This window comes from Bidens hawaiensis, unplaced genomic scaffold (assembly GCF_021521415.1).
Source record: "Bidens hawaiensis isolate Kalapana, Puna unplaced genomic scaffold, B.hawaiensis_p1.1 tig00025860_1, whole genome shotgun sequence".
In the NCBI taxonomy this organism is placed as follows: Eukaryota; Viridiplantae; Streptophyta; class Magnoliopsida; order Asterales; family Asteraceae; genus Bidens; species Bidens hawaiensis.
In genome coordinates this window covers 83,208-110,135 of record NW_027494156.1, presented here as the reverse complement: position 1 = coordinate 110,135, position 26,928 = coordinate 83,208, and the positions used below count along the sequence as shown (strand labels likewise).

The following is a 26,928-nucleotide window of genomic DNA, read 5'->3' as shown; positions in this document are numbered from 1 at the left end:
TTATTAAAAATGGGTTGGTGTTTATTATATTAAAAAAACAATGTTTTTTTAAATATACATGTATAAATATATAAATTTTCTTTATTACAATTTTTGGGCCTATCTAGGTGATCGGGCCCGGGACCATCAACCCCCCCCCCCCACCCACCCACCCACCATCATAGACGCCCCTGGCAAAGAGTCTATATACATACCACACTCAACAATAAACCATGAAATAATGTCAAATGCTTATTAACATAATGTCACATTAATTCAAACAACTTATTCGACACAAACGAAAACGTTACACTTTACAACCCAAGAGAGTAAGGAAAACCCGTGTTCTTTAACCAATTACCACCATCAATAAAGCTTCCGGGGGTAAAACCTCGAGCTTCCGAAGCACTAGTAATCACCTTGAACCCTTCCACTTAACTCTTTTTGACGTACCCGCCCAAGCCCCATTATTCTGATACTCACCATAATACAATGTATTAAGCGCAAAGTTCCCGTCCCAAGGGAACCATCCTTCGGGGTGTATCACATCACTTATCGACGTTTGCGTTACAACCGTTCTCGAATATTCCTTCCACGGCCGCCCTAAGTACGTTGGAAAGTCCTTTTGTACCGGTTTTGAATATGACGTGGCACCAATCCTTGATTTTTGAATCACAATCCCATTGTTTTGGTTAGGGTCAGTTCGACCCTGAGCCGTGACCATATTCTTTTGTTTTGGGCCAGGTTTGCGGGCATGGATGTCGCAATCTTGCAAAACGGCTGCAGCATTGCCGAAAATGAAGTTAACTGTGCCAGCTATGAAACAGTTGATGTAAAACTGACAGTTGGTGTGGACATAAAGGGTGTCTTGGTATGCTATCATACCGCATCGGTAGAATGTTGACTTGTCTGACCCGACACGTAGGGCCTCCGCTTGGTGACCGGATGGTCCTGCTTTGTTTTCAAAGGTTATGTCACGTGCTAGGAATCCCTCACCCACAACAGCTGCTTGTACATATTATTAGGTGACATTAGTATGACAATGATGTTTCATCAATCAATATATAATAAATGTAGAATAAAATATAAAAAAAATCATTGCTAACTAAATCTGAAATCATTTTATTTGGTTTCAATGTTTTATTGCTAATTATGGTTGGAAAAAAAAGCCATTTAATTAGTATAAGGTCGTTTTAAAAGCAAAATAATAATAATAATAATAATAATAATAATAAAGTTTAACAAAAAATATTAGACATTCCACAAAATACTCAGATGAGCAATTTGACAAAAACAAAAGCCTATCTAATTTCATATAAAAATATCAGACGGTCATTTTAACAAAAAAGCTAAAAAGTTAAATTATTGGTTAAAATGACCGTCTGATAAAAAATCCGGACAGCCATTCTGACCATAAGAGTTAACTTTGAAAATTATGATTAATAAAAAAAACATTTAAGCATAACTTTGTGTTATAGCTATACCGCTGTAGGGGTATGGTACTAAAACCCGGTTCTACGACCCTAAATCTATTACGTTTGGCTTATTTCATTACATGGACTAATACATTGTTATTGGGCCGAGGGGGTTTTGTGGAGGTAACCCTAACTGGGCTAGGCCCATTAGGGTACCATGATGGTGGCCATGAGGCTCCCTATATAAGGAGGTCTCCACCTCCTTATCAAGGGTTGGGGGCATTTCTCAGTAAGAGCCACCACCATATTTTTGTGTCTGTGAACAAGAGATCTTCAAGATCATCTTAGCGGTCACCTCCACACCCCCAAAATGCTATTGCAGGTCACAGCAGCCGGACGAGAAGATGCTGATGTGGTTCGTTCATCTCGAAATCCATGGAAACATCGTCATGGATCAGGTCAGATTATTTCATTACATGGACTAATACATTGTTATTGGGCCGAGGGGGTTTTGTGGAGGTAACCCTAACTGGGCTAGGCCCATTAGGGTACCATGATGGTGGCCATGAGGCTCCCTATATAAGGAGGTCTCCACCTCCTTATCAAGGGTTGGGGGCATTTCTCAGTAAGAGCCACCACCATATTTTTGTGTCTGTGAACAAGAGATCTTCAAGATCATCTTAGCGGTCACCTCCACACCCCCAAAATGCTATTGCAGGTCACAGCAGCCGGACGAGAAGATGCTGATGTGGTTCGTTCATCTCGAAATCCGTGGAAACATCGTCATGGATCAGGTCAGATTCATTTCGTGCTTCGACATTGGCGCCATCCGTGGGACGGCAATGAACCACACTTCGCTTCTCGTTTCGGCCCTCCGATCTGTGCATCAGCATCTCAGATCTACGGATCTGTTCATCAGATCTACGGATCTGTTCATCAAGATCTACAGATCTGTTCATCAAGATCTCAGATATACGGATCAATATTCCAGATCTGTTCATCAATATTCCAGATCTGTTCATTGATATTTCAGATCTACGATTTCTTCTCTCAGATATGTTCTTCCGTAGATCTAAAAAATATTTCCAGATCTGGAAATACTATCAGATCTGTTGGAAGAAATACACAGGAAGAAATACTATCGGATCTGAACAATGATCTGGAAATACACAGGAAGAAATACCCGATATTTTGGGAAAAACCCTCATATCTGTGCTGAATCAGATCTGGGTTCGCTCACGCATTCAAAATCTCTAGATCATGCGCGCCACCGCGGATCAACTTCGGATGCTCAAACATCAAGCGTGCTCAAGCATCAAGTGTGCTCACGCATCAAGCATGCTCAAACATGCGCGCAGGCACCGAGCGCGCGAAGGGTCAACCCACAAGATACAGACCGAGGCGTAAAATCAAGATGTCATGAAGACACAGCCGAAACCTATGCTCATGGCGCATAGCACATGCTCAAGCATGCCCAAGCATCAAGCATGCTCAAACATTTGCATGCTCACGCATCGATGCTCACGCATCAAGCATGCTCAAGCATCAAGCATCCTCACGCATCGATGCTCAAGCATCAAGCATGCTCAAACATCAAGCATGCTCAAACATCTAAGTATGCTCACGCATCGATGCTCAAACATCAAGCATGCTCACGCATCACGCATGCTCACACATCACAGATGCTCACGCATTCAAAATCTCTAGATCATGCGCGCCACCGCGGATCAACTTCGGATTCCGCATGCGCGCTCCCGGCGATCACTCTTCGCCACAGCGGTTTTGCATTCGCGCCACCGCATACATGTTTTTGCATACATGTTTCACACTTCCTTTTATTAATTTGAGCAATATGACAACATTGTATTGACATCAAACTAAAAATAAAACGAAGTAAAACATACATGCGCGAGCTTCAAGCTCAAACGCGTTGACGAGTCTAACTCTAAAACGTCAGGGCCTTAGCCCAAAAATATGAGCCTTAGCTCAAACTTAAAAGTTGGGAATCCTCATAAACCCACAGGCCTCGCGCCAAGGGTGGAATGCTCAAACCCACAGGCCTCGCGCCAAGGGTGGAATACTCAGACCCACAGGCCTCGCGCCAAGGGTGGAATACTCATAAACCCACAGGCCTCGCGCCAAGGGTGGAATACTCATAGACCCACAGGCCTCGCGCCAAGGGTGGAATACTCATAAACCCATATGGCTACGCGCCATACTAAAAGGTTCGGCCACGAGCCGCGCAAGCACCTGTGATATCATTATTATTATCTGGCCGTTTGTGCCTCCATTATTATTTTGAAAACAAGCCGGGATAGTCATCCTGCGCAGAAGAGGCCCTTGTCGGCCAGTCATTATCATCATATTACAGCTCGTAAGACGCCTCTCGCGCGCAGGCTTTATTATTCTTGGCCCGTAAGTCGCCTCACGCGCAGGCTTTATTATTCACACAGCTCATAAGACGCCTCGCGCGCAAGCTGTTATTATTCTTATAGCTCGTAAGACGCCTCGCGCGCAAGCTTTTTATTATTCATGCAGCTCATAAGACGCCTCGCGCGCAAGCTGTTATTATTCTTACAGCCCGTAAGTCGCCTCACGCGCAGGCTTTATTATTCACACAGCTCATAAGACGCCTCGCGCGCAAGCTGTTATTATTCTTATAGCTCGTAAGACGCCTCGCGCGCAAGCTTTTTATTATTCATGCAGCTCATAAGACGCCTCGCGCGCAAGCTGTTATTATTCTTACAGCCCGTAAGTCGCCTCACGCGCAGGCTTTATTATTCACACAGCTCATAAGACGCCTCGCGCGCAAGCTGTTATTATTCTTATAGCTCGTAAGACGCCTCGCGCGCAAGCTTTTTATTATTCATGCAACTCATAAGACGCCTTGCGCGCCAGCTTAATTATTCTACAAGCTCGTAAGACGCCTCGCGCGCAAGCTGTTATTATTCTTATAGCTCGTAAGTCGCCTTGCGCGCCAGCTTAATTATTCTACAAGCTCGTAAGTCGCCTCGCGCGCCAGCTTCTTTATTATTCTCAGCTCGTAAGCCGCCTCACGCGCCAGCTCAATTATTATTCTCAAAGCTCATAAGACGCCTCTCGCGCGCAGGCTTTATTATTCTTAGCTCGTAAGACGCCTCTCGCGCGCAGGCTTTATTATTCTCAAAGCTCATAAGACGCCTTTCGCGCGCAAGCTTTATTATTCTTAGCTCGTAAGTCGCCTCTCGCGCGCAGGCTTTTATTATTCTCAAAGCACATAAGACGCCTCTCGCGCGCAAGCTTTATTACTCACATCTTGTAAGCCGCCTCACGCGCCAGCTTAATTATTATTCTCAAAGCTCATAAGACGCCTTTCGAGCGCAGGCTTTATTATTCATAGCTCGCAAGTCGCCTCACGCGCAAGCTTCATTATTATTACATCTCGTAAGCCGCAACTCGCGCAGGCTCTATTATTATAGCTCGTAAGCCGCTCTCACGCGCGGGCTTCATTATTTTTACAGCTTGTCATCATCATGGGGAAAACCTCCCAAAACTCAGACAATAAAGACAAGGCCAAAGAAAAGGGAAAAACCGCCTCACACCTTATAAAGTCCAGCGCTTCACCTAGACGCTTGCGCGCCCAGGAGCAACACTGGACTTGGGGGGCTTGTAGGGGTATGGTACTAAAACCCGGTTCTACGACCCTAAATCTATTACGTTTGGCTTATTTCATTACATGGACTAATACATTGTTATTGGGCCGAGGGGGTTTTGTGGAGGTAACCCTAGCTGGGCTAGGCCCATTAGGGTACCATGATGGTGGCCATGAGGCTCCCTATATAAGGAGGTCTCCACCTCCTTATCAAGGGTTGGGGGCATTTCTCAGTAAGAGCCACCACCATATTTTTGTGTCTGTGAACAAGAGATCTTCAAGATCATCTTAGCGGTCACCTCCACACCCCCAAAATGCTATTGCAGGTCACAGCAGCCGGACGAGAAGATGCTGATGTGGTTCGTTCATCTCGAAATCCGTGGAAACATCGTCATGGATCAGGTCAGATTCATTTCGTGCTTCGACAACCGCCTACACCATCCATAGACGGTTGTTTTGGCTAAAAAGCCAGACATTCTACAAAACACTCAGACAACCATTTTGATAAAAAAAAGTTAAACTTTGAAAATTATCTGATTTCACATCATAAAATCATACGGTTGTTTTGATAAAAACAAATAAAAAATAAATCAAACTTTGAAAACTAGTAGTTTACCCGTCCGGTGGACGGGAACATCAACGCGGTAATATGACGACTACATTAATTCATTAACATTAAAGAGCACATGCAAGTTCAAATGAGTTTGTACTGAGACTGTAGAGAACCATAAATGTATGCATGGTTGTATTTTGATCTTTTAAATGATATCTTTTGGGTTTGTATATAAAAATGGGTTGTTTAATGTTATATTACAAAACTATTTTTATTTGCATTTTAAACGAAATAATAAGTATTTGTTTAAAACAAAAGCACAACTTATTTCCCTTGTACGTAAAAAAGGATTACCGACTTTTTTGAAAAAACAATAAAAATTAGAATAATCATAATAATATAATAACAATGATAATGATAATACTAAAATGATCATAATTGTATTAAAAATACTGATAATGAATATTATATATAAAAAATATATAATATGATTTTACAAATCATTTGCGATTGATATGGTAGATAATCAATCTAAATATTTTTTTGATGACAACCATAATTGAATTAGAATTAATCATTAGTTAAAAAAATAATTATTTTCCAAAAACAAAAACAGAACACCATTACTTCCTCAAAGAAAAATTCAAGAAAACCTTTCATTTTCTTTGTTAGGACTTGTTGCCGGCAAAAAAAAAAACGTTCAAAAGTAAAACTTCATATAATTTACGTGTTACTAAATTCTAGCTTCAAATAGTTTAAAAATGTATACGGAGAGGGAATTCCATGTCTCTTAAAACTTTATAACTTCATATACATCCTTATAAAACTTTATAAGATGCATATCTAAGTTTCAAAATTACCATATATACATACCCATTTGACCGTAAAAAGAATCAATCAGTTGCTAATAACAACCTGCTACACTAAATAAAGAAGAGAAATTATACATTGAGATCATGATTCATGAAGATAACATTGTATGTTTTCTAATTATTTGTTTATAGAAACACAAATTTAGAAGTCGTTTTAGTTTTCCATGAAATTGATAAATATGATATTGCAAAACATAGAAGGATAAACATGTAATTATAAGTGGCCAACTGGATCACACTTGAAAAGTTGATTTCCTCTCTCATCTAAAAAACCATACACACTGCATCAAAAGATGAAAAAATGACATAAAATTTGCATTTTGAAATAAATAAGAAAAAATAAAAAAACAAATGGGTCAAATTGCATGGTAAGTTGCAAGAGAGAAGGTACAACAAAGTGTTAAGTTACTCCAAGAGAATTAAGAAACAGACCTGCTTCAAGTGGTGTCATGTAAGCATGTTAGTTATAAACTTGGGATTTATCAGCAAATACATAGCAATTACAGTCCCTTTGCAAGCTTCTTCCTCATGATTGCAAAGTCCATTGGATGCTTAATCACAACATAATAATAAGTACGCAGAGTAAGCAACAAATTGCAAACTATGTGATGATAAAACTTCAAATCAAAATTTCAAGAAATGATAATAAGAATGCAGAGTAACTCAAACCTGCCTCATTATCAACTGGCTCAGCGTAAGCTCCATTAATATATTTTTTGTTAGAATAACCCATTAGTAACCCTGAAAATAAATTTAATATATGTACCAGTGTATGTTAGTTACAACTTACAACTCCCAATCGCACTAAGAGGCCTTGCAGCCCACGACCATATGTATCCAAATAAGTATCAGCCTACGCAGATATATCAAAGCCACTGAATTAATTGAAAAAAATAAATTAATAAAAATTACCAATGGCAACAATCTTCTGGCCAACTATGCAGATCATGATATAGAATCTCTTCCAACACATGCATCGTTTAGTGCATGTACCCTGCACAAGCAATACATAAATGAACTATATTTTTGTATGTTAATTTGACATGTGGTCTGCGGTGCATATAATCAAATTGCATTGCTGAAAGGTACTGATCGTATTTATTTACAAAATGACTTTAAAAATCACATTAACCAAACCTGAATGCGAATATAAAGGCGACAAATATAGAAATCTTCAAGCCCTAGGCAGAATGAGGCATAGCCCTAACAATACATAATATATTGATGATTTTTGGCATATTAATAACATTGTGAAAACAATAGACATGAAACACAATACAATGAATTCACTTAATAACTACCTGCTTGCGCATTCTCGATCTCCTAGTTGACTTTTAATTACCTGCCTTCTCTTCTGCCTCTTCGGTTCCTGTCCATCCTGCTGGATAAGAATTGCATTAATTAATTAATTTAAACTTTGCATCCATAAGGTATAAACCATCTATAAAAGCATATAGAAATCTGGAAAAAAAACGTTTTTAATTTTATTCATACTCGTGCCCACTATCTCACAATTGGTGGCAGCACCACTGTTTGATGAGCACTAGAAAGATAATTGCATTTCTACAGCAGGCATACTAAACAACATACTTGTCATTCTGTAAATTTGTTACATGAAACGAAAATTATAGTTTTATATTATGAATCAAAAGTGGCAAAGTAAAAGTTAAAGGTCTAAGTGTGAATTACCATATGAAGATCCACCACTAATAAGGTTCATCAGCCTAAAAAGAATTGACTCAATAAAACCAGCTTCAAAAGCTAATAGCATGTAACAAACTTAATCGACATAACAGGTATGATTCATTAGCATAATAGAATAAAACCCCATTGCAAACTCAACTCAGAGAAAAAAAGGTAGCTGGCAAAAAAATATAAGCCCTAAACAATACTAATATACAAACCTGAATCGAACAACAAACCAACCATATCCAGAAACAAAGACATGCATAGCCATCAAGCCAAAGTCAAAGAAACTTAGTTTTTTATTTTTTTTTCGAAATAGATAACACATGTTACAGCAAGGTATCCATTTTTTCAAAAGATAACAACACAAAAGTTCAAGATCCATGTTTGATTGAATATTAATTTTCAACCTTACTTTCAAAATTTGGATATTCATGTTTGTTCCGGTTATTTGAAGGCAACTTAGGATAGTGGACATTACCAAAATAAGTATTTTGTTAACTCAAAAAAGAAGAAAAAAAAACTCCACTTACTTGAGCAGATTGGAGTTCATGTCCATTCCAAAAAACATAAGTTCAATCACATCCAACCCTACTCCTCCTCCTCATTTTGCCTTCTGGTTACACTTGAATCATGAAAATATTACAATCCCAGAAGTGAGCGATCTTTGACTTATTAATGATTATGTGAAATTACAAAATAGGGAACTTACAGCTTTGGTGATACTGATCATGAACGCATCAACTGATTCTTATTGCTAAACACATGATATAAACTTTTAGTGCCAGTATCATCATAAGCATCCCTCAAAAACCAATTCCTAAACATAATCAATTAATATCATCATAAGCATTCCTCAAAAAAGAAGGAGGAGGAGGTTAAATAAAGCGGTAAACTGAGAGGCGACGTGGGTAGAGAAAATAAAGGGAGAAGTGAAAACCGCAGATTGGATGAAAGGGAGAAGAACCGCCGGTAACTGCCATTTGAGTGAATTTGTACGGCTCAGATTGAAAGTTGGAGGCTCAATGGTCAAGATTTTAATTCACTCTTCTATGGCCATATAATATATAATTAGTGGTTAGAATGACCGTCAATAGTATCCAGACGGCCGTTCTAACCATAAAGGGAGTCAAACTTTGAAAATTACAAGTTAAAACGACCATTCTAACCATAGACAACCAAAACTATGCAAGGTTTTGTTTTAAACAGTGTAGGATTAAATATTAGATAGCTATACGCTAAGAAACTACATACCAACAGTAGCAGAATTGAAGGTGGTGCTACCGCCCGCAACGCTTCTACTCGCCGTGACAATCGTTCTACTTTGTCCAGCACCCAAAAACATCAAGTTCCACTTATTACTCGGGACCTCAACATTTTCTCTATACACTCCTGCCGCTATCCCAATAACATGTCGTTTCGAGCTTCTAGTTGGAGCAGCCGCAACGGCTGCAGAAATCGTTCTAAAGTTGCCACTACCGTCCGCAGCCACAGTCACGTCAGGTTTCACAGTCCCAGACTGCAACAATCTTCTATCTCCTGCAGACAACCACTCGGGCCAGTTTTCAGCATTGTTTTCTTCATTAGTTTTCTTGTATTCGTCGTGAATTGGTCTGCAATGTCTGTATCAGTCAAGTTTTTTATCAAGGCCAAAGAATTGCTGCACATCTTCTCGGCTTTGATCTCGCTGTCGATAATTGATTCGCGCAGGGTCCTTCCGTGTTTGTCGTGGGAGAATCCATCAATGCATGTTTCCTGATAGTAGAATTGGTTAGTACTTTGCAGAGATTGCAAAAACATAATGATATTAATTATTATTAACTTTTTAGTTTTTTAACAAGAAGTTTTTCTCCCTTAAATCGCCACCTAGGGGCATGGGCGAAGCTTCTTTAGCCCCCCCCCCCCCCAGTTTTTTTACGCAGTAGTGTAAATTGACCCTTTTTCGCCTGAAAATTTGTATACGTAGTGTAAATTTACCTGCTTTTGGCCCAAGTTTTGAGGGGGCCCCCCCCTCGTTTATGGTTTTTTTTTTAAATACATTTTGACCCCCACCCCCACCCCCACCCCCCGACGAACTCGTCCAAGCTTCGCCACTGCGTAGGGGTTGCACAGTTCACTTTGGGCCACTTTTAGATTAAAACTAACCGAATTTTTAAAACATTTCGGTTTTGGTTTTTTGGCTTTCGGTTTGAGTTCAGTTCAGTTTTGGTTTTCCCGTTCTTGTAAATCGAGCTAGAAAATTTTCAGCCGAAAATAAAGAACTTGTGTCTAAATCATTTTGTTAATTTAATAAGTAATTATTTATTTGACTTGCACGTTTATTCAATTCTTATAAATTATTTAAAATAAAAAATAAAGGTTTTTATTATATGCAAAACAAAAACCAAACCATAAGTAAAGTTCGGTTTGGTTTTTACAGAAAAGATAAATCCAAACTGCCAGACCATAGGTCATGGTTTTATTTTTGTACTTACTTGGTTGGTTATAGTGGTGCTCATAAGAGTAATTATGTCGTCAACATGTCTTTTTTCACATGATATGTTTTCAAGTAACCTATGACTTCGTCAAGCTCTTCCAACGTTTCGGCCACCATCTCCAGACAATCCTAAAGAGCGATTTTCCCACGTTTCGTGAGATTCGTCCTAGCCGTAAGATTCTTTATGATCAAGTGGTTTGTTTGGATTGTCTCTTTTGTTTTATTAAGAGCTAGTTCAATGACATCTTTCGACGTTTTGACCTTTTCAGTAATGTCAGGGTCGCTAGAAAGCGTGGAGTAGCATAACTCAGGATGGAGAGTGACACTACATGATGATTTCACAATGGCGTGAGCGTTGATGCTCTTAAGTTGTCGTACGTAGAGTTAGTGGATTTGGAGTTATTAACTCCAACCACAATGCTGATAACTGCCGCGACAAGTAGGAATGTAGCGAAAACGGCTAAGAAGATCTTTTTCTTTTTGTCGGAATCCGGCATTACTCCGGAGATGAGTTGCTTGAACATTGCTAATTTTGTGTGTGGTCCAGCCAAGGAGTGAATGAATTTGTGTAGGTACTTGTGAATAGTAATAGGAGCCAAAGGTGTTTGGTTGTTTGCATTGATGGATATTTGTATTTGTGCATGTTTTTTTGCGTGGCTTCTCATTGCTTACAAGTTTTTATCATAAGCTTACAAGTTTTTATTTTCGCAATAATTGCTACAAATTTTGTGTGGTATTTATTTGCTGACTCATAAGGTTCCATATGAGTCGTATAGGAGCATCTGACACATTTTAAATACGCGCTATATGAGTAACCTTGGTTTTTACTGCCTTTAACGTTATACAAGTTGTACGAAGGAACATATTGCGTCCCAAGTGTAACTATGATATTGATACACACTAGTCTAGCTAGAAAATCGTGTCTTACTTGTGCATACAACTTGGAAATACTTAGCCGCATTATCATCGGTAGTACATAGATAATTTGTTATACGTGCACTTATTGCTTGAATGTTGCTTCGTTAAACTACTATGTATGCATCAAGTGTTTTCACGTCAAAAAGAGTTTTAAATGACATGTATCTTAGTTTTGGAAATAATTCATGTGTATTCACATGTTTTGAGTCTCAAAGCGTCGTTTTAGTGTCTCTTTCCTCGCTCACGCCTACGAAAAAACTAAACGTATCATTTCATAACAAGTTCATGCCTATAATCAGTTCATAAACATTAATAAGTTTAATTATTTACTTTTATTTTAACGAGCCATTTGCCAAACCAATATTTTCCAATTTCTTCAATTAGTAGCTTTGTTTAAAGAGAGGCTCGGTCATGCACTTTTGAAGACGAGTAAAAATTAATGTCTATTTTTAACAAGTGTCGCTCTCGGGTTGTTTGGATGGTGGGCCCGCCATACTTTTCATGATTTTTGAAGCCAAAAGGCGGCGTCTAAGCCTTAGCCATCTCAGTTAAAAAAGACTGGTGTCTTCTAGTTGGCTAAAATTAAAGAACTAGTATATGGTAGGCTCAGGGGCTATTCTAAACCCATCACCTAAGCCATTAAAAAGGCTGATTGATTTAGAGGCTCCATTCAACATGTTTGTAAATCTAACCAAGAGGCTCCGAAACTAATTCAAAGAAGGTTTCTTTTTAGTGAACTAAGCTCATTTTGGTGTTGACCGATTCAATGGTAAAAAGCCCCAGAAAAGGAAGGACTATTTTGAATTTATGTTTTTTTGGTTAAAGTGAGTATTTTGTTTGGTCATTTTGCATAAAATGTTGCTTCTGCTGGTTCCAATCCATATGGGCCACTACAGTTTGTTCTGCTGTACAAATCGGGTTTTTCAAATACTTAGGGTATGGAACCGGGTTCGGGTATGACTGGGCATTGGAAATCGGGTATCGGAAATACCCGGGTCGGGTTCAAGTCCGGGTATTGTCTCTAAAAATCATACCTATACAACGGGTTTGGGTCGGTTTAGAACATGTATTCTAAAACCCTATTTTCGGTTTTTTGGGGCCTTTTTTCGGTTATAGATCGTTTTTAAAGGGCTACACTTTTTTTGGGATATATTTTAAGTTTTTTTCTGGTATAGATCGGGTATTTGAAAAACCCTGTTTCGGGTATTGAAAAAACCCGGTATCGGGTATTGAACCGGTTCCGGTTTTCGGGTATTACCGGGTACAAATTGGGCCTGGTTCCGGGTTTTGGTACTGAAGTGCATACCCTATGGGTAGGGTCGAGTACGGGTTCGGGCTGTAAAAATCCGGGCATAGTAAAAACCCGGTTCCAGGATTTTATTTTCGGGTCAGTTTTTTGTGCATCTCTAGACTCTATATTGGTTTTGAAAGCATAGTCAGGTTAGTCACATTTTCATTTCTTTCTCCATTCCTTCTACTAAATTATTTTGGTAACTGTGAGAACCTGTTTTCAAAAAACTTACGAGTCTCCACCATTGGTCTTCAAGGGGGTTAAAGCCAGAAAAATAACGTAAGCTAGATTCGAACATGTGATCTCTGCTAGAGGGACTCATGTGTTCATGTCTTCAAGATCAACAAAGCTAGAATGTTTTTACCAAACATACTGCTACTTGAATCAAAGCTGCGCATAACTGCATTGATCCAAAGATTTTATGACTCTACTTGTTCTGGATTGGATTAAATAAATAAATAAAATCATCATCAAGAAGCCATTAAAAGTAGTTTAACATATTTAAAATCAAATTCATGAATATATTCTTCCGAGAAAGACAGGCATTAATCTGTTTAAAGCAACACACGCATTAAAATTAAATTAAAAAAACATAAATTTAGTTCCGAAAACGCGGGGTGATGAAGTTCGTACCATAAATATCAAGTGATTTACGTCATGAAAGCGGATCATCTTGAAATTTGAGGGTCATCTTATATTGCACCTCAAACTTTATACTTTGCTTGTATCAATCCAAGGCCTTTTGTGCTTAGCATCCCACTTTAAAACGCCGTTATAAACCTTAAGATCTGGCTGATCAAGCAAAAGCAGTGTTTCCATGTAGGGATACGCAGAAAAATCACTCCCTAAGGCCTAATCCATCAGTCCCAAGATTATCTACCCGTTTTGAGTTGGGCTCGTAAACAGCAAGTTGGTCACAGTCATATCCTTTTGAAATTTCAATTAAAGGTTCACCACTCCTCCGAAACCCCGCTACTGAAGCTTGTAGTTCAGGTGTAATAGTGAATAGCTTTGTAAACGATTTAGAATCACCACCACCCATCATCCATACATCGAGACCTGAATTATCAAACTCATCTTCTTGTCCCATAATAACAAGAGACTCCCCCTGCTTATACATGGACAAAGACCAAACAATGTTTGCTAAACTATCTGAAAAGATTATTTCTCTAAACTCTTCACTTGTCAGATCAAATGAAATAATCACATTACAATGAAGCATTCCATCTTCGGGACCCCTATCGGTAGCAAGCCAATAAAAAACTCCATCTGTAAGTACCTCATGATGTCGGAAAAAATGAATTGATTTACGAGGGAGATTGCCATATGACCTTCTCCAAACCCCTGTGCGTAATGTAAAAACATCAACCTCGGGAGGGTTGCAAGTTACAGTTTCCATACCATTCATCAAGTGGCGATCGACATATGTAACCTTGACAATCTTAAGGTCATTAGTCTTACGACAAACCCCAAAACCTATAGCAGTTTCATATATAGGTCCTATGACATTAGGCAAAACAATAGCAATAGCTTTTCTAATTGAAATATTCCAAAGAACAACCGTACCACCCTTCGTATAGCCATCGGTGGGGCTGTACAAACAGACCAAGCCGTCAGAGCAGCCGACTATCTTAGGCCATAAAAGCGTCTTAACCAACGTAGGAAGAGTTAGTGAAACTATTTTCTGTTGGTGTAAAGTGTCATCATCAATAAGTGAAGCATAATTTTTTTCATATTCAGGTTGGTCATACTTTAAAAGTAGATGATGCACCTGTGCGTGGTGGCCGTTGTAATGCTTAATAATAAAATCAGTGCTGTCGATGAGAGACTTCCATGTTTTGGAGACCGACCGGAACTGAATCAACAATTTGACAGGAAGCCTTTTGATGATTTCCTCTTGGATTTCGAGTGGTATGTTATCTGACATTGTGATTTCTGATTATGGAAGGATTTCTAGGGTTTATGTGTGTGATGTGGCCGCTATATAAATAAAATCTGATTTCCATTGAGTGCATCAACGAAATAATAACCATATTTAACATTGTGTCAATTTTATTTAATTAAGAAAGTAAAATATTTAATAAAAAAACAAATTAAACAATTGTGTTTTATTTGCATGAGAGTCAACTTGGGCTGAACGTGGGGCAGTACCTATATCCGTATTTGTGCCTGTACCCGATTGTACTCGTGCCAAAAATCAATAAAAACAAGTACCAATACTTGTACCAATTTTTTTTGGTATGATACGGGTATTTTGGTACGGTACCCGTTTTTGTACCACTTTGCTTTTTTATTTCCAAATCTTCAACGATCTTGAAACCGATACTGGTACGAGTAACAAACAACCTGAATTAGTCCGCGTATCGGTGCTTTCACAAGTACACTACGGGTACAAAATTAGTGCATGTACCAAATTGGCCGTCAATTTAATGATAAGATAGTATTGAATAACCCTAATTCGGTCGTAGGGTTTAAATGATTTGTTTGTTGGTTCGAGTCTTGGATGTTATATTAATTAATTTCGAAGAAACGTTTGGTACTTGTTCAATAATAACATGATTGCAAAGTTTATTTTATATATTAAATATGAAGAATCTCAATTAAACTTTTATATACTCCAAACAGGTACAAAATGCCAAATGTATCCGATTGTATATGTACCAAAATTCAACAAATATGAGTACCAATACTCGTACCGAATAAGCTAAATCAGTACGGATACATGTACGTGTAGGGGCATGAGTACGAGTATTTGAGACAAATTTCTCATCCCTAGAGTCAACACTCGGAGTACGCATTGTTAACATCACACCCTCAAGGGACATTTTGGTGGAAATTTAAAGTTGAAGGGGGTAAGTTAGATTTCTTGAAGTCTAATTTTTTTTATTTATCTTAATTAATGTTTAAGATAAAGATAATTTATTACTTATATTATAATTAATTGTTTCTTATTTTGAGTAGAATTCGGATTGCGGGTGCTCCAAAATTTTAAAAGTACAAGATGAGTACTAGGAAAATGTCCTTATATATAAAAGAACTAGTTTTTATCCCCCGTATTACGGGGGTTGTTTTATATTGTTTAATCTAATATTTATTTATTTTTTGAATTTATATTTTTTTTATTGTATGAAAGTTAATAATATACTTATGGTTTGATGATAAATTGTTTCACAAATAAATGAGATGTTATAACCCGGTTTAAAAGCTATATGATTTTGATGAAACCTAAGACCCGTTTATTTTTTTACTATAAAATTGGTTTTTTAATTATAAATAATATTTATGAAAATTAATAATACACTTATGGTTTGATGAGACCCAAGACCCGTTTATTTTTTTTACTATCAAATTGGTTTTTTAATTTAAATAACATATATATCTTTTTTAAAATAAATAAGATATTAATTTTTATTATATTCTATTTTATAGGATTTTTACATCAATAATTTGGTGAGAATAATTTTTAATTTAATGAGATGTTATAACCCATTCAAGGAATATCTGGGTTTGGTAAGACCCATACCCATAAATTCGGGTCAAATGCATGAGAAGCCTCCATTTAAAAATCAAGCAAATCTGGTGACTCCAAAAAAGGGGAGCGGCCACATCGCGACACATAGGATTTTTATGTCTTCGTTTATATATATTATAGATGCCTCCAAAATTTTCCCAATAAAACGTATTAGGTTTATTGGATTTTAATAATCCCTATTAAGTGGTATTGACCGATGATAATCGTTATTCATTTTATCGCCGTTGGTGGTCCAAAATTTAATAAAGTTGGTCCCAATGGTCCCCCCATTAAAAATAACTTAACGGCGTTATACTTTTTTCTGATTTTCAAACTAATGTTTTAGGACTTTTGATTCGAAGGAGAATACAAGCCGACTGATGTAAACTTAGTTCGAAACGGTGCTCCAAAACGACGAAATAATGTTTCAATTCGAGTGTTCGAACTTATAATTAACAAAAATCAAGCCGTTTGGATCACCGTTTCGAGCTAAGTATTACACAATCGATTCGCATCATTCTTCCGATCAAAAGCCCTAAAACATTAGTTTGAAATTCAGAAAAATATATAACGCCGTTAAGTCCTTTTTAACGGGGAGGGCACTCGAGGCAACCTTTTAAATTTGGGACCGCCAGTAGCGATCAAATAAATAGGGATTATTATCGGCCAATATGTTCAATAGAGATTATTAAAACTCAATAAACTAACATATTATTTGGTTATTATCTACAAGTCCATTGCTTTATTAGTATTTCTTATCAGCCAAGTTCGCTTATTAATATTACAAAAAAAATATTTATATTTATGTATAAAACATTTTTAATTAAAAAAATTCCATGCTCATCGAGACCATGCCCTAGAAGTCGGCCGGGCCTGTATGTGGTCACAGACGACCCTGATTATAATAAACTGTTTCATTTAGTACTATTATGTTCTAGTTTATTATTAATGAAAAAGAGTCGTACGTATAAGGTTTATGCAATATCGTGTTTGGTTTCTTAATTCACTTGATCGAATAAGTTATTCAACAGATCATACCTTATGTATTGCGAAATCTTTGAACAAAAAGGGGTCATAAATGCATGACCTGAATTTGATAGCATTTCATAGTAAGACATGAGCTTCATTGTTCAAATTTAGGATAAAACTTGCCCCTATTGGGCATCGTATAACTCAGTCTATACGAATGAACCGAGTTCTACTAATGCTAGAGGGACTCAAGTGTTTATGTAAACTAAGTTATAATAATCGAAATTGTAATAGACTATTCACATTTCTAAACTGCTCGTTACATTCAAATCGAAAACGAACCACTTCAAGATCAACAAAGCTAGAATCTTTTAAACCAAACATACAAAACCAAAAAGCTAAATATGCTACTTGACTCAAAGCTCCATATAACTGCATTGATCCAAAACTTTTATGAATCTACTTATTCTGAATTGGATTTGATCTACTTGGAGGTATATTTCTAAAGCTTGACTTCAACTTCTTAGCAGACTCATTTGCTCCAGCCTCCAAACCTTTTAATGTTTGTGATTTTAAATAACCTTCACCTTCACCTTTTGACATTAATCTTCCTTGAACAATATTAGAACATGAACCAAGAATCATTAGCAAGATCATGGCAAGAAACATGAGAGACATTATGTTGGATTTAAGGTTCATGATTCAAGATTTTGATGTGTTTTAAGTTTTAACACATGTAGTATATGCATGTTTATTTATATGGTTCATTTGTTCTTGTGGATGGGATCTTTGACCATGTTGATATTCAACATTATTTGTTGCAGTTTCAAAAGGTTGTCATGTGGGTAGTGTTCTAATAATATTATTATTATATAGGATTCAGACTTTGGGAATGGTGGTGTGCCTTTGCGGCCTCTGTTTTTTTCATTTGTTAAGATATTTTCCATGTGTTTTTAAACATTTTTTAAAAAATGGTAATGTGGAGATGCATTGAGAAGTGAGTCTGTTTGATCCCAATGCTTTTCTTTTTACTTTGTTGACATCTTGTGTCAGCAACTCAGCTACATTAGCGTTGGGTTGCATATTAATTGTTATTATAGGTATTTAATAGTAACACTTGTGTTAATTTTACCGTTTAATAAGTCGCCAGAGGGCCGAGATGAATACACGTTTGGAGGGTCGAGATGAATTTTACAGTTTGTTTTAAAATTTTATAGTTTATACATGTTTGGAGGGCCGAGATTAACAGAATCACAACTCATGAGGTGCTTAAAAAAGGAATTTAACGGTTCCGGATAGTGTGAGTATTTTATGTGAGATGGGAAGGGAATCGGCTGATCACGTTAGTACGTACGGGTTGTATGGTGGCGGCGGTGGTGTGGGACCACATTAGTCGTTGGTGTAGAATACCACCTATTTTTGGCTTTCGATGAGAGATTTATTAGAGATTCATAAGAAAAAAAAACTAGGGGAAATAGAGAAAGAGGCGTTACACGGGATCATCATTGTCGCATATTGGAGAATATGGAAAGCGAAAAATGAAAAGGTGTTCAAAGGGAAGGATGTGAAAGTGGAAGAGATAATCGGAGATATCAAAGCGCTCGGTTTTCTATGGTTTAGAAATAGATCCAAATATAAATCGATAGATTAGTTAAATTGATGTAAATTTAATTTCATGTAATTGTTTCTCCTTGTGTGGTTTTGCGCTACTCTCCAGCTTGTGGAGGCAAGGCGTGGTTGAGTTGATTTTGCTGGTTTATGAAAGTGCACAGTTCGACAAAAAAATAAGTCGCTGGTATAATTTCGGTTAGAGATTATCAGAGATACATAAGTCTATAAATATTGGGGAAATAGCAAAGGAGGCGTTACATGGCATCATCATTCTTTCTTGTTGGAGATTGTGAGAAGCGAGAAATGAGGTGTTCGAAGAAAAGAAGGTGAAAGTGGAGGAGATATCAAATGTCTCAGTTATCTATGGTTTAGAAATAGATCTAAAAATAGATCGATTGACTGGTTAAATTGATGTAAGTTTGATTTCATGTAATTTTGTGTGTTTTATTTATTTTTGGTGTTGTGTCGCTCTCCGGCTTGCGAAGGCAGGGCGTGGTGGGGTGTGTCGTTGGTGTTGTGTTTATAATAGTTCATAGATAAAAAAAATGTTTTTTTCTGCCAGCGTAGGGTGTTAACGAGCCTAGCCCAAGCTTCACTAGGCTCGAGCTCAGTTCACTTTGATTTACAAGAGCTCGGGTGTGGCTCGCTAATTCTTTATTTATTAACTTGTATATATATATTTGAAAAACATCTTAAACTAGCCTAAGCTCGACTCAAGCTCTTATATAGTATTTTAAAGGAGCTAAAGCTAAGCAGCATAGTGTGAAACTAATACATAAAAATTCAAAAGCCTTACATAAAAAATGTTTAGTTTTTCTTAAGAAGCAACATTGAGACTAAATATTAATTTGAAAGAGGGTGATCAAGATCCACCTCTACTCTGTAATTTACCTAAATTAACAGAATACGACTACTAGCCTAACACAACGCGTGCATAATTCATTTAAAGTAAGTTATTTAAATTTAAATTGTCACTATGGTTTGATAAAAATTAAGTAACAAATTTAGCCCTATCTTTAACATCCATGCTTTACAATTTACTACTAAACTTCCAAAAAAAATCTTATTATCAAATATTCCAAATCATAATTTACACAAAACAAAATGATCTCACTAGTACAATTACATTTTAAAATATAGTCCGGTTATAGTTGAGCAAACGAGACTCTCCAAAATTAAAGAGCGCAATAACGTAACCGTTTAAAAACAAACTATTGACCAATTGAGTCCACCTTCTCTTGTAAAGCAATAACTCTCCAAGTCACCACCTTCCTCAACTCCTTAACTCCAAATTCAACACCACGAACCGAATCCAACTTCAAAAGCAAAGACATTAATGTCTCATTAACCCGCAATCTCTCCTTACTATCCCTACGTATCAACTCAACAACCTCGGCATCCTCAATCCTACGTTCGACTTCACAAACCTCGGTTCTAACTGAAACGATCTTCTTCACATTCTTTCTCACCGTATACCCTCTAAACACCTTTTGGATCTTGACTGCTGCTGAATGTTTTAGTTGTTGTTCGTGTGACACGAAGTGGACTGGTACGTGTTTTGGAGTTGGTCTTTGATGACGTGGAACGTGGTGTTTGGAGTGTTTTCTGATAAACAAATCGTTCATCATTGATTAGTGGAACACTCAATGAAGGTTTTATAGAATTTGATTTTGTAGAATGGTTGATGGTTTGAATAGATTTGTGGGTGTTTATTTATACGAAATGTTTTAAGGTTTTGAGAGTATGTTCTGGATGAACCTGGCATTCTTCTAGACTGGTGTGGAAGAATAGAGGCACCATTCTATATTATCTTTTAATTTTATTCTAAGGAATACGTTTTTTTAAGTTGTTGTAACCGATGTTTTTAGACCCGGTCCGGACGTTGATCCAAACGTTTTACCGGGTCAAAGGTCTGACTGACCCGAAACGATGGACCGGTGTTTGACACGGATAACGTCATAACTAATTTAAATATATATATATATATATAACATATACATATAGAAAATAATAATAACCAAAATAATAATAGTAACAAACTTTAATGTTTATTTATGGTTTATATATTGTTTTTTGAATATATAAGATTTATATTTGATCAATAATGATATCAATGAAGCTTGGTTGGTTGGCTCATAAATAATTATTAAAGCTTGTATCTAGGAAATAACCCAAGTTTGAATCTCGTCATGCACATGTCCTTTTGGATTTAATGAAAAAATGGGGTTTCCCGGTTGACCCGCCAGGTCGTCCGGGCGAACCGCCACCCGCAAAACCCGGCCAGGGTTCTAGAAAACGACCCAAATACCCTGACCCGGTCCAATTCAGAGACCGGGTCCGGTTGGACCGGTCCGACCGGCCGGGCGGGTTTCAAAACACTGGTTGTAAGTCCACCACTAATATCTAGGTAAGTTTATTGACGGTCAATATTGATTTTAACGTTTTTGGCTTGATTCACTCAAAAATATAAACGAAGAGAAGTGAGGGTCAGGGGTGGCCCCGCCTCCTTTCTTTTTTGCTCAATAGTGTAGATTAACCCATTTTTCACCCGAAAATTCTATACGTAATGTAAATTTTCCGGTTGAAATTTTAAGTACCCGACGTTTTCGTCCAAACTTCGCCAGTGTTCAAAAACACCATCAAAGAGGAGATCACCATTTTCAAACTTGGACCTTAAGATCCCAAGGCTTTAACTATAATCACCATGCAATTGGAATAGAAGGCCAAGTGCATTGAAGGAATATGGTTACATTCTCATAGTAACACACACAGTCACACAGTGTAAGAAGTGATAAAAAAAGAGGTCATGTGAGTTGTATGATTTAACTTTTTAGTGTACAACAGTACCTTGCATGGACTTGATACTCTCGATTAATCGACTTTAGCTCTAGTTTATTATTTATTAATTAATTTATATACAATTTTTATTATTTTAAACGATAAACTCATAATCCTAAATCTACTCCTAAATTTATACACTTTTGTTGACTTGACTTCTCGCCACTTGCGAGGAAAGAACCACACTTTTTCAACACGTTCATATCATTAGGCTACAACCTCTTCGGTTTTTATATTTTAATGAATATTGTGCTTTTTAATTTTAATGGAATATATAATTATCATTTTATAAAAACTAGCACCCTTTTAACATACGTCAATAAAAGAAACAAAAATTATCACTATCGAGTAAACACAAGAATCATCCTATAATTTAGGAAATTGGATTTAATAATCCTAACTTAATTAGTTGGCCGATAATAATCTTAACTTTGAAATAATTATCACTGGTCTCAACTTTCACACTATTTGTTTTCATTAGACCTCCGTTAAAAAAACTTAACAACGTTAAGTTTTTTTCCAAATTTCAAATTGATGTTTTAGGGCTTTTGACCGGAATGAGAATACGAATTGATTAATATAAAACCTAACTGAAAACGACGCTTCAAACAACTTGATTTTTGCTAAGTAAAAGTTTAAACACCGGAATTGAAACATCCTTCAGTCGTTTGGACCACCGTTTGGAGGTAAGTTTTACATCAGTTAACTCGTATCTTCATTGCACTCAAAATCCTTAAAATATTAGTTTGAAATTTGAAAAAAACTTAACGCCATTAAGTTTTTTTTAACAGAGGTTCAATTAAAAGTAAAACAACTATTTTTAAAGTTGAAACCAGTAACAACTATTTTTACAGTTGATATTATTATCGACCAACTACATTAAATTAATATTATTAAAATCCAATTTGCCAATAATTTAGTCTAAACATATGTACAACAAATTAATATTCCAATAAACAAATTTCTTATTTTAGGATAACATGTGATACTAAAAATAACTACACTTTACTAATGCCATGACTCAAGCCTCAAAGGTATTTAACTTTGTACAAGTACAACCATTCAGTATTCTCAAGATGATGATGAAGCCAGTACAGAAATCGAACACTTACGTCGATACTTGTTGGCTGGCTTCATCTCCTTTCTGATCAACCATGGGGTTTCTACACACGGGACAAGTCGAGTGCGAATGAAACCACATATCAATACATTCCATGTGAAACCCATGCTCACATTCGGGCAACACTCGAGTTTTCTCCCCTTCCTTTACCTCACACAAACAAACCGCACATTGTAACCCGTCTTTAAACCTTTCAGGATCAAACCGTACCACCCTTATGGTTTGCAAGAATGTACGGTCTTGGCCTCGTTGCTCACTGGCATTGTTGTTGGAGTCTTGGCGAGCATGTGGCCGACAGTTTTTGGACGCGACATAGACCGACAAGAGGAAGATTATTATGATGAATATCGAGATTAACATCAGAGCCATACTTGATTTGGTAGAAGATTAGTTGAAGCTTGTGGACTTGAATCATATATAGTCGTTTATGGTCTTCACTTTGTTACATTTTCTTTTAGACTTTTGGTAGTTTGAATGGTATACTTTGTTTGACCCATTCGTTGGTCCAAATTGCATGGTTGATGCTAAATTTATAATTTCATATACTCTATTACAACTGGGCTTGTATGTCACCGTCATGGTGGGATGGTAATTGGACGGGTTTAGGTAATTCCAGTCTATTATCAAATATTAAAATCTTGTATGTATTAGGAATAAATCATCTCCAGTTTTACTAATTAGTAAAAAATTGTTGAACCTTCCTTTTTTATTATTCCTGATTTTATGATGTATTATTATTCAAATATCATAATGATTTTATGATGTATTATTCTTTAAATATCATAGTGAATACTATGATTATTTATGTGGTGACAATAATTCAAGTTAGGGGTGTGCATGGGTCGGTTTGTGGCGGTTTTTTTGCCAAAACCATAACCGTAACCGATATAGCGGTTAATAGATAACCATAACCATAATCGATCCGTCATGGCGGTTACGGTTAATTGGTTTTAACGGTTATAACGACTCGGTTATGGGTCGGTTAACCGTGACAACAATAAATAATCCTTTCATATGATTGGATACACTGAATAGTCGCTAACTATATTGTGGAATTCAAATATATGCTCTTTTTTACTGCAATTTATGGAATATACATATCTAATTGACATATTAAATATTTGAAATGGCAGTTTGGATGGAATCATGGAAATTGACAATTATGGAATATTGGAATGAATATGGTAACCAATATCACCAATATTGTTGACCTAAATCCTAGTTGGTGTGGATAATTTTTAATATATAACGACAATAAGTGTAAAAATATCTGACTCATGCACTAATTCTAATTTCCAAACCCTTATTTATCGATTACTAGTTACATAAATGGGGCGGTTCGGTTATGGCAGGTTTGGAATTAACATTAACCAAAACCGCACATTTGGCAGTTTTCAAAATTCATTAAACTGACCCACTGGTTATATTGGTTATCGGTTAAAATCGGTTCGGTTATGGTTCAGTTTGTGGTTATGACGGTTAATTTGCTCACCCCTAATTCAAGTCTAATAGTATGTCCAATACCCGGCTTAAAAGTTAAAACCTATCACAATAATTCATGTTTATATTTATATTATTTTTATTTAACTTAAACATTTTAGTTTATTTATTTTTTTTCTTTATTAATAAACAACTTTTTACACTCTAACTTTATTGTATTTTGATCTCGCAAGTGGTTCAATGAATCCAAACAACCCAAGCAACCCATTCTATAACCCACAAAACAGTCCAAATAACCCTCAAAATATATTCAATTCGAATCTTACTTATGTTTCTTTGTATTTTCGTTTTAATAAGTTTATTTTAATGTCATTTTATTACTTTAGTTTCTATAGTTGAAAAAAAGATAAATGTTAAAAAAAATAAGTATTATGTAATAATTACAAAAGCTTCATGCCACTACGAGGTAAAATGGAAAAAAACACTATTGCCTATGTGACAATGAGGTGACATGAGAAAAATGGCGTTTTGCTTGAGCCCTCAGCTACAAATGCCCTAAAAGAAAAGAGAGAATCCAGTTGCGACTGTATGTCCCATGTAGGAAAACTATAGAATAAATACATGTGTTGTGCACGAGTCAATAACATAATTACCAATACAATGGAGGGTGTGACCGGGAAAGGTGTGATGGAGAAGAAATGCAGAGGAGTGGGGTGGGATAGCTGAGTTTTTATATTTTCAATTCCTTTTAAATAGCAAACTTATACAATTCTAATCTACTTTAAAATTTACAATTTTACATAAATAATTTTATTTACAATGAAACTTGAACTCACTAATCATTAGGAAATTACTCAACTTACTCATCGTCCTTGTATCTTTGGCCTACATTTTCTTTGGTATTTATATTTTAGTGTATAATTTGTGTTTTCAAGCTTAATAGTAGTCGGTAGAATAATCATTTTATGAACACTTTACACACTTTTAACATAGATTAACAAAAAGTACAAGGATGTTACCACTATTTAGTCGACACAAGGAGTATGTCCTTATTAAAAGCTAGGGTAAAGTTCAAATATAAAGAGAGACAAAAATAAGAAATGTTAGAAGGATGTGTGATTATATAAAAAACCCTTTAAAAATAAATTCAAAAAAATAATTAAAAAAAATCATAACTCAAAATATAAATAAAAAACGAAAAAATTTTAAAAACTAAAATGTTTTCCTTGTCATTCCCGTTTAAAAAAAATTGACGAAAAGACACAATGACGAAAATGAACAAAAGACACAATTATAACTAAAAAGAGACGCAATTATAACTAAAAAAGACACAATAGATCGCAAAATATAACACAATGCCGAACAAAATATAACACAATGTTAAATAATATAACACAATATTAAGAAAAAAAAGAAACAATATTAAGGAAAAAAGACATAATCAATTATGAAAATAAACACAGAATACTTGAATAAACAAAATGACACAATGATCTTTTTCACTCACCATTGTGTCTTTGTGTCTTTTTTTAGAACGATAAAGACGGTGAATACATTTTTGTGTTTTTACTTTTTTCGTTTTTTTATTTAATTTTGAGTTATATTTTTTTTATTAGTTTTTTTTTAATTTTTTAAGGGTTTTTTTTTTGTGTGACTACAATCTTTCAGTCTTATCATTTTTGCTCCCCTTTATAGAATAACTTGACACTTAAAAACTATTACTGACTAGTTAGTATTCCAATAAACTATCTTTTTTAGGATAACATGATACTAAAACGATACATTTACTCAAGGGATTAAACTTTGTACTAGACATCTAGTTCAGAAGTTGAGCCCTTATGATGAATATTATCACCTTCATCTCCTTCCAACTGATCAACCATGGGATTTCTACAAATCGGACAAGTCGAGTGCGAATAAAACCACATATCAATACATTCCATGTGAAACCCATAGCCACATTGGGGCAAAACTCGAGTTTTCTCTCCTTCCTTCACCTCACACAAACAAACCGCACATTGTAACCCGTCTTTAAACCTTCCAGGATCAAACCGTACCACCCTTATGGTTTGCAAGAATGTACGGTCCATGCCCCCTTGCTCATTGACATGGTTGTTGGATTCCTGGCGCGCATATGGCCGACAGTGTTTGGAGACGACGTAGACCAATATGAGGAACATTATGATGATGAATATTGAGATGATCGATAGTAGAACCATATTTGATTTGGTAGAAGATTGTTGTGAAGCTAGTGCAGGATTTAAGGAAGAAATGCTAACCGTGTTACATTATTATTTTTGGACTTGTTGTAGTTTGAAGTTTCTATGGAATACTTTGTTTGACCCATTCATTGGTTCAAATTGCATGTGTTTATGCTAAGTTTAAGGATTGAGAACAATCCTCCATCTCATATAATGGCTTTGTCAAGTAGTAATGAAGGAATGTACATAGCAATATAACAAATACGCGTATATAGGGCTGTAAACGAACCGAACGAACACAAACAAGACTTTGTTCGTGTTCATGTTCGTTCATTAAGGAAATAATGTGTTCACGAACGGTTCACGAACACTTACCGAATGAGATTTTATGTTCGTATTCGTTCATTAAGGAAATTA

The 26,928-nt window shown here is 36.2% G+C and overlaps 2 protein-coding genes and 1 pseudogene across 3 annotated transcripts; all 3 read right to left on the bottom strand.

Moving 5' to 3' along the window:
* Positions 1-191: 191 nt before the first annotated feature.
* LOC143572455 (pectinesterase-like) lies at positions 192-11,196 on the bottom strand (annotated as a pseudogene). Its single transcript, XR_013142259.1, has 3 exons — positions 10,611-11,196; positions 9,391-9,891; positions 192-984 (listed from the first exon to the last, which is right to left on the bottom strand). The product of XR_013142259.1 is annotated as a pectinesterase-like (transcript).
* Positions 11,197-13,659: 2,463 nt separating this feature from the next.
* On the bottom strand, positions 13,660-14,748 carry LOC143572473 (F-box protein CPR1-like). Its single transcript, XM_077057630.1, has one exon. It carries the CDS (start codon positions 14,746-14,748, stop codon positions 13,660-13,662), a length of 1,089 nt encoding a protein of 362 aa, XP_076913745.1.
* An 11,370-nt stretch (positions 14,749-26,118) lies between these two features.
* Positions 26,119-26,529, bottom strand: LOC143572472 (RING-H2 finger protein ATL60-like). Its single transcript, XM_077057628.1, has one exon. It carries the CDS (start codon positions 26,527-26,529, stop codon positions 26,119-26,121), a length of 411 nt encoding a protein of 136 aa, XP_076913743.1.
* Between the last annotated feature and the right edge of the window lie 399 nt (positions 26,530-26,928).

What these genes read in the sequence shown, in the direction of transcription:
- LOC143572473 (XM_077057630.1), bottom strand. Translation starts at nt 14,748, where the DNA reads ATGTCAGATAACATACCACTCGAAATCCAAGAGGAAATCATCAAAAGG.
- LOC143572472 (XM_077057628.1), bottom strand. Translation starts at nt 26,529, where the DNA reads ATGGTTCTACTATCGATCATCTCAATATTCATCATCATAATGTTCCTC.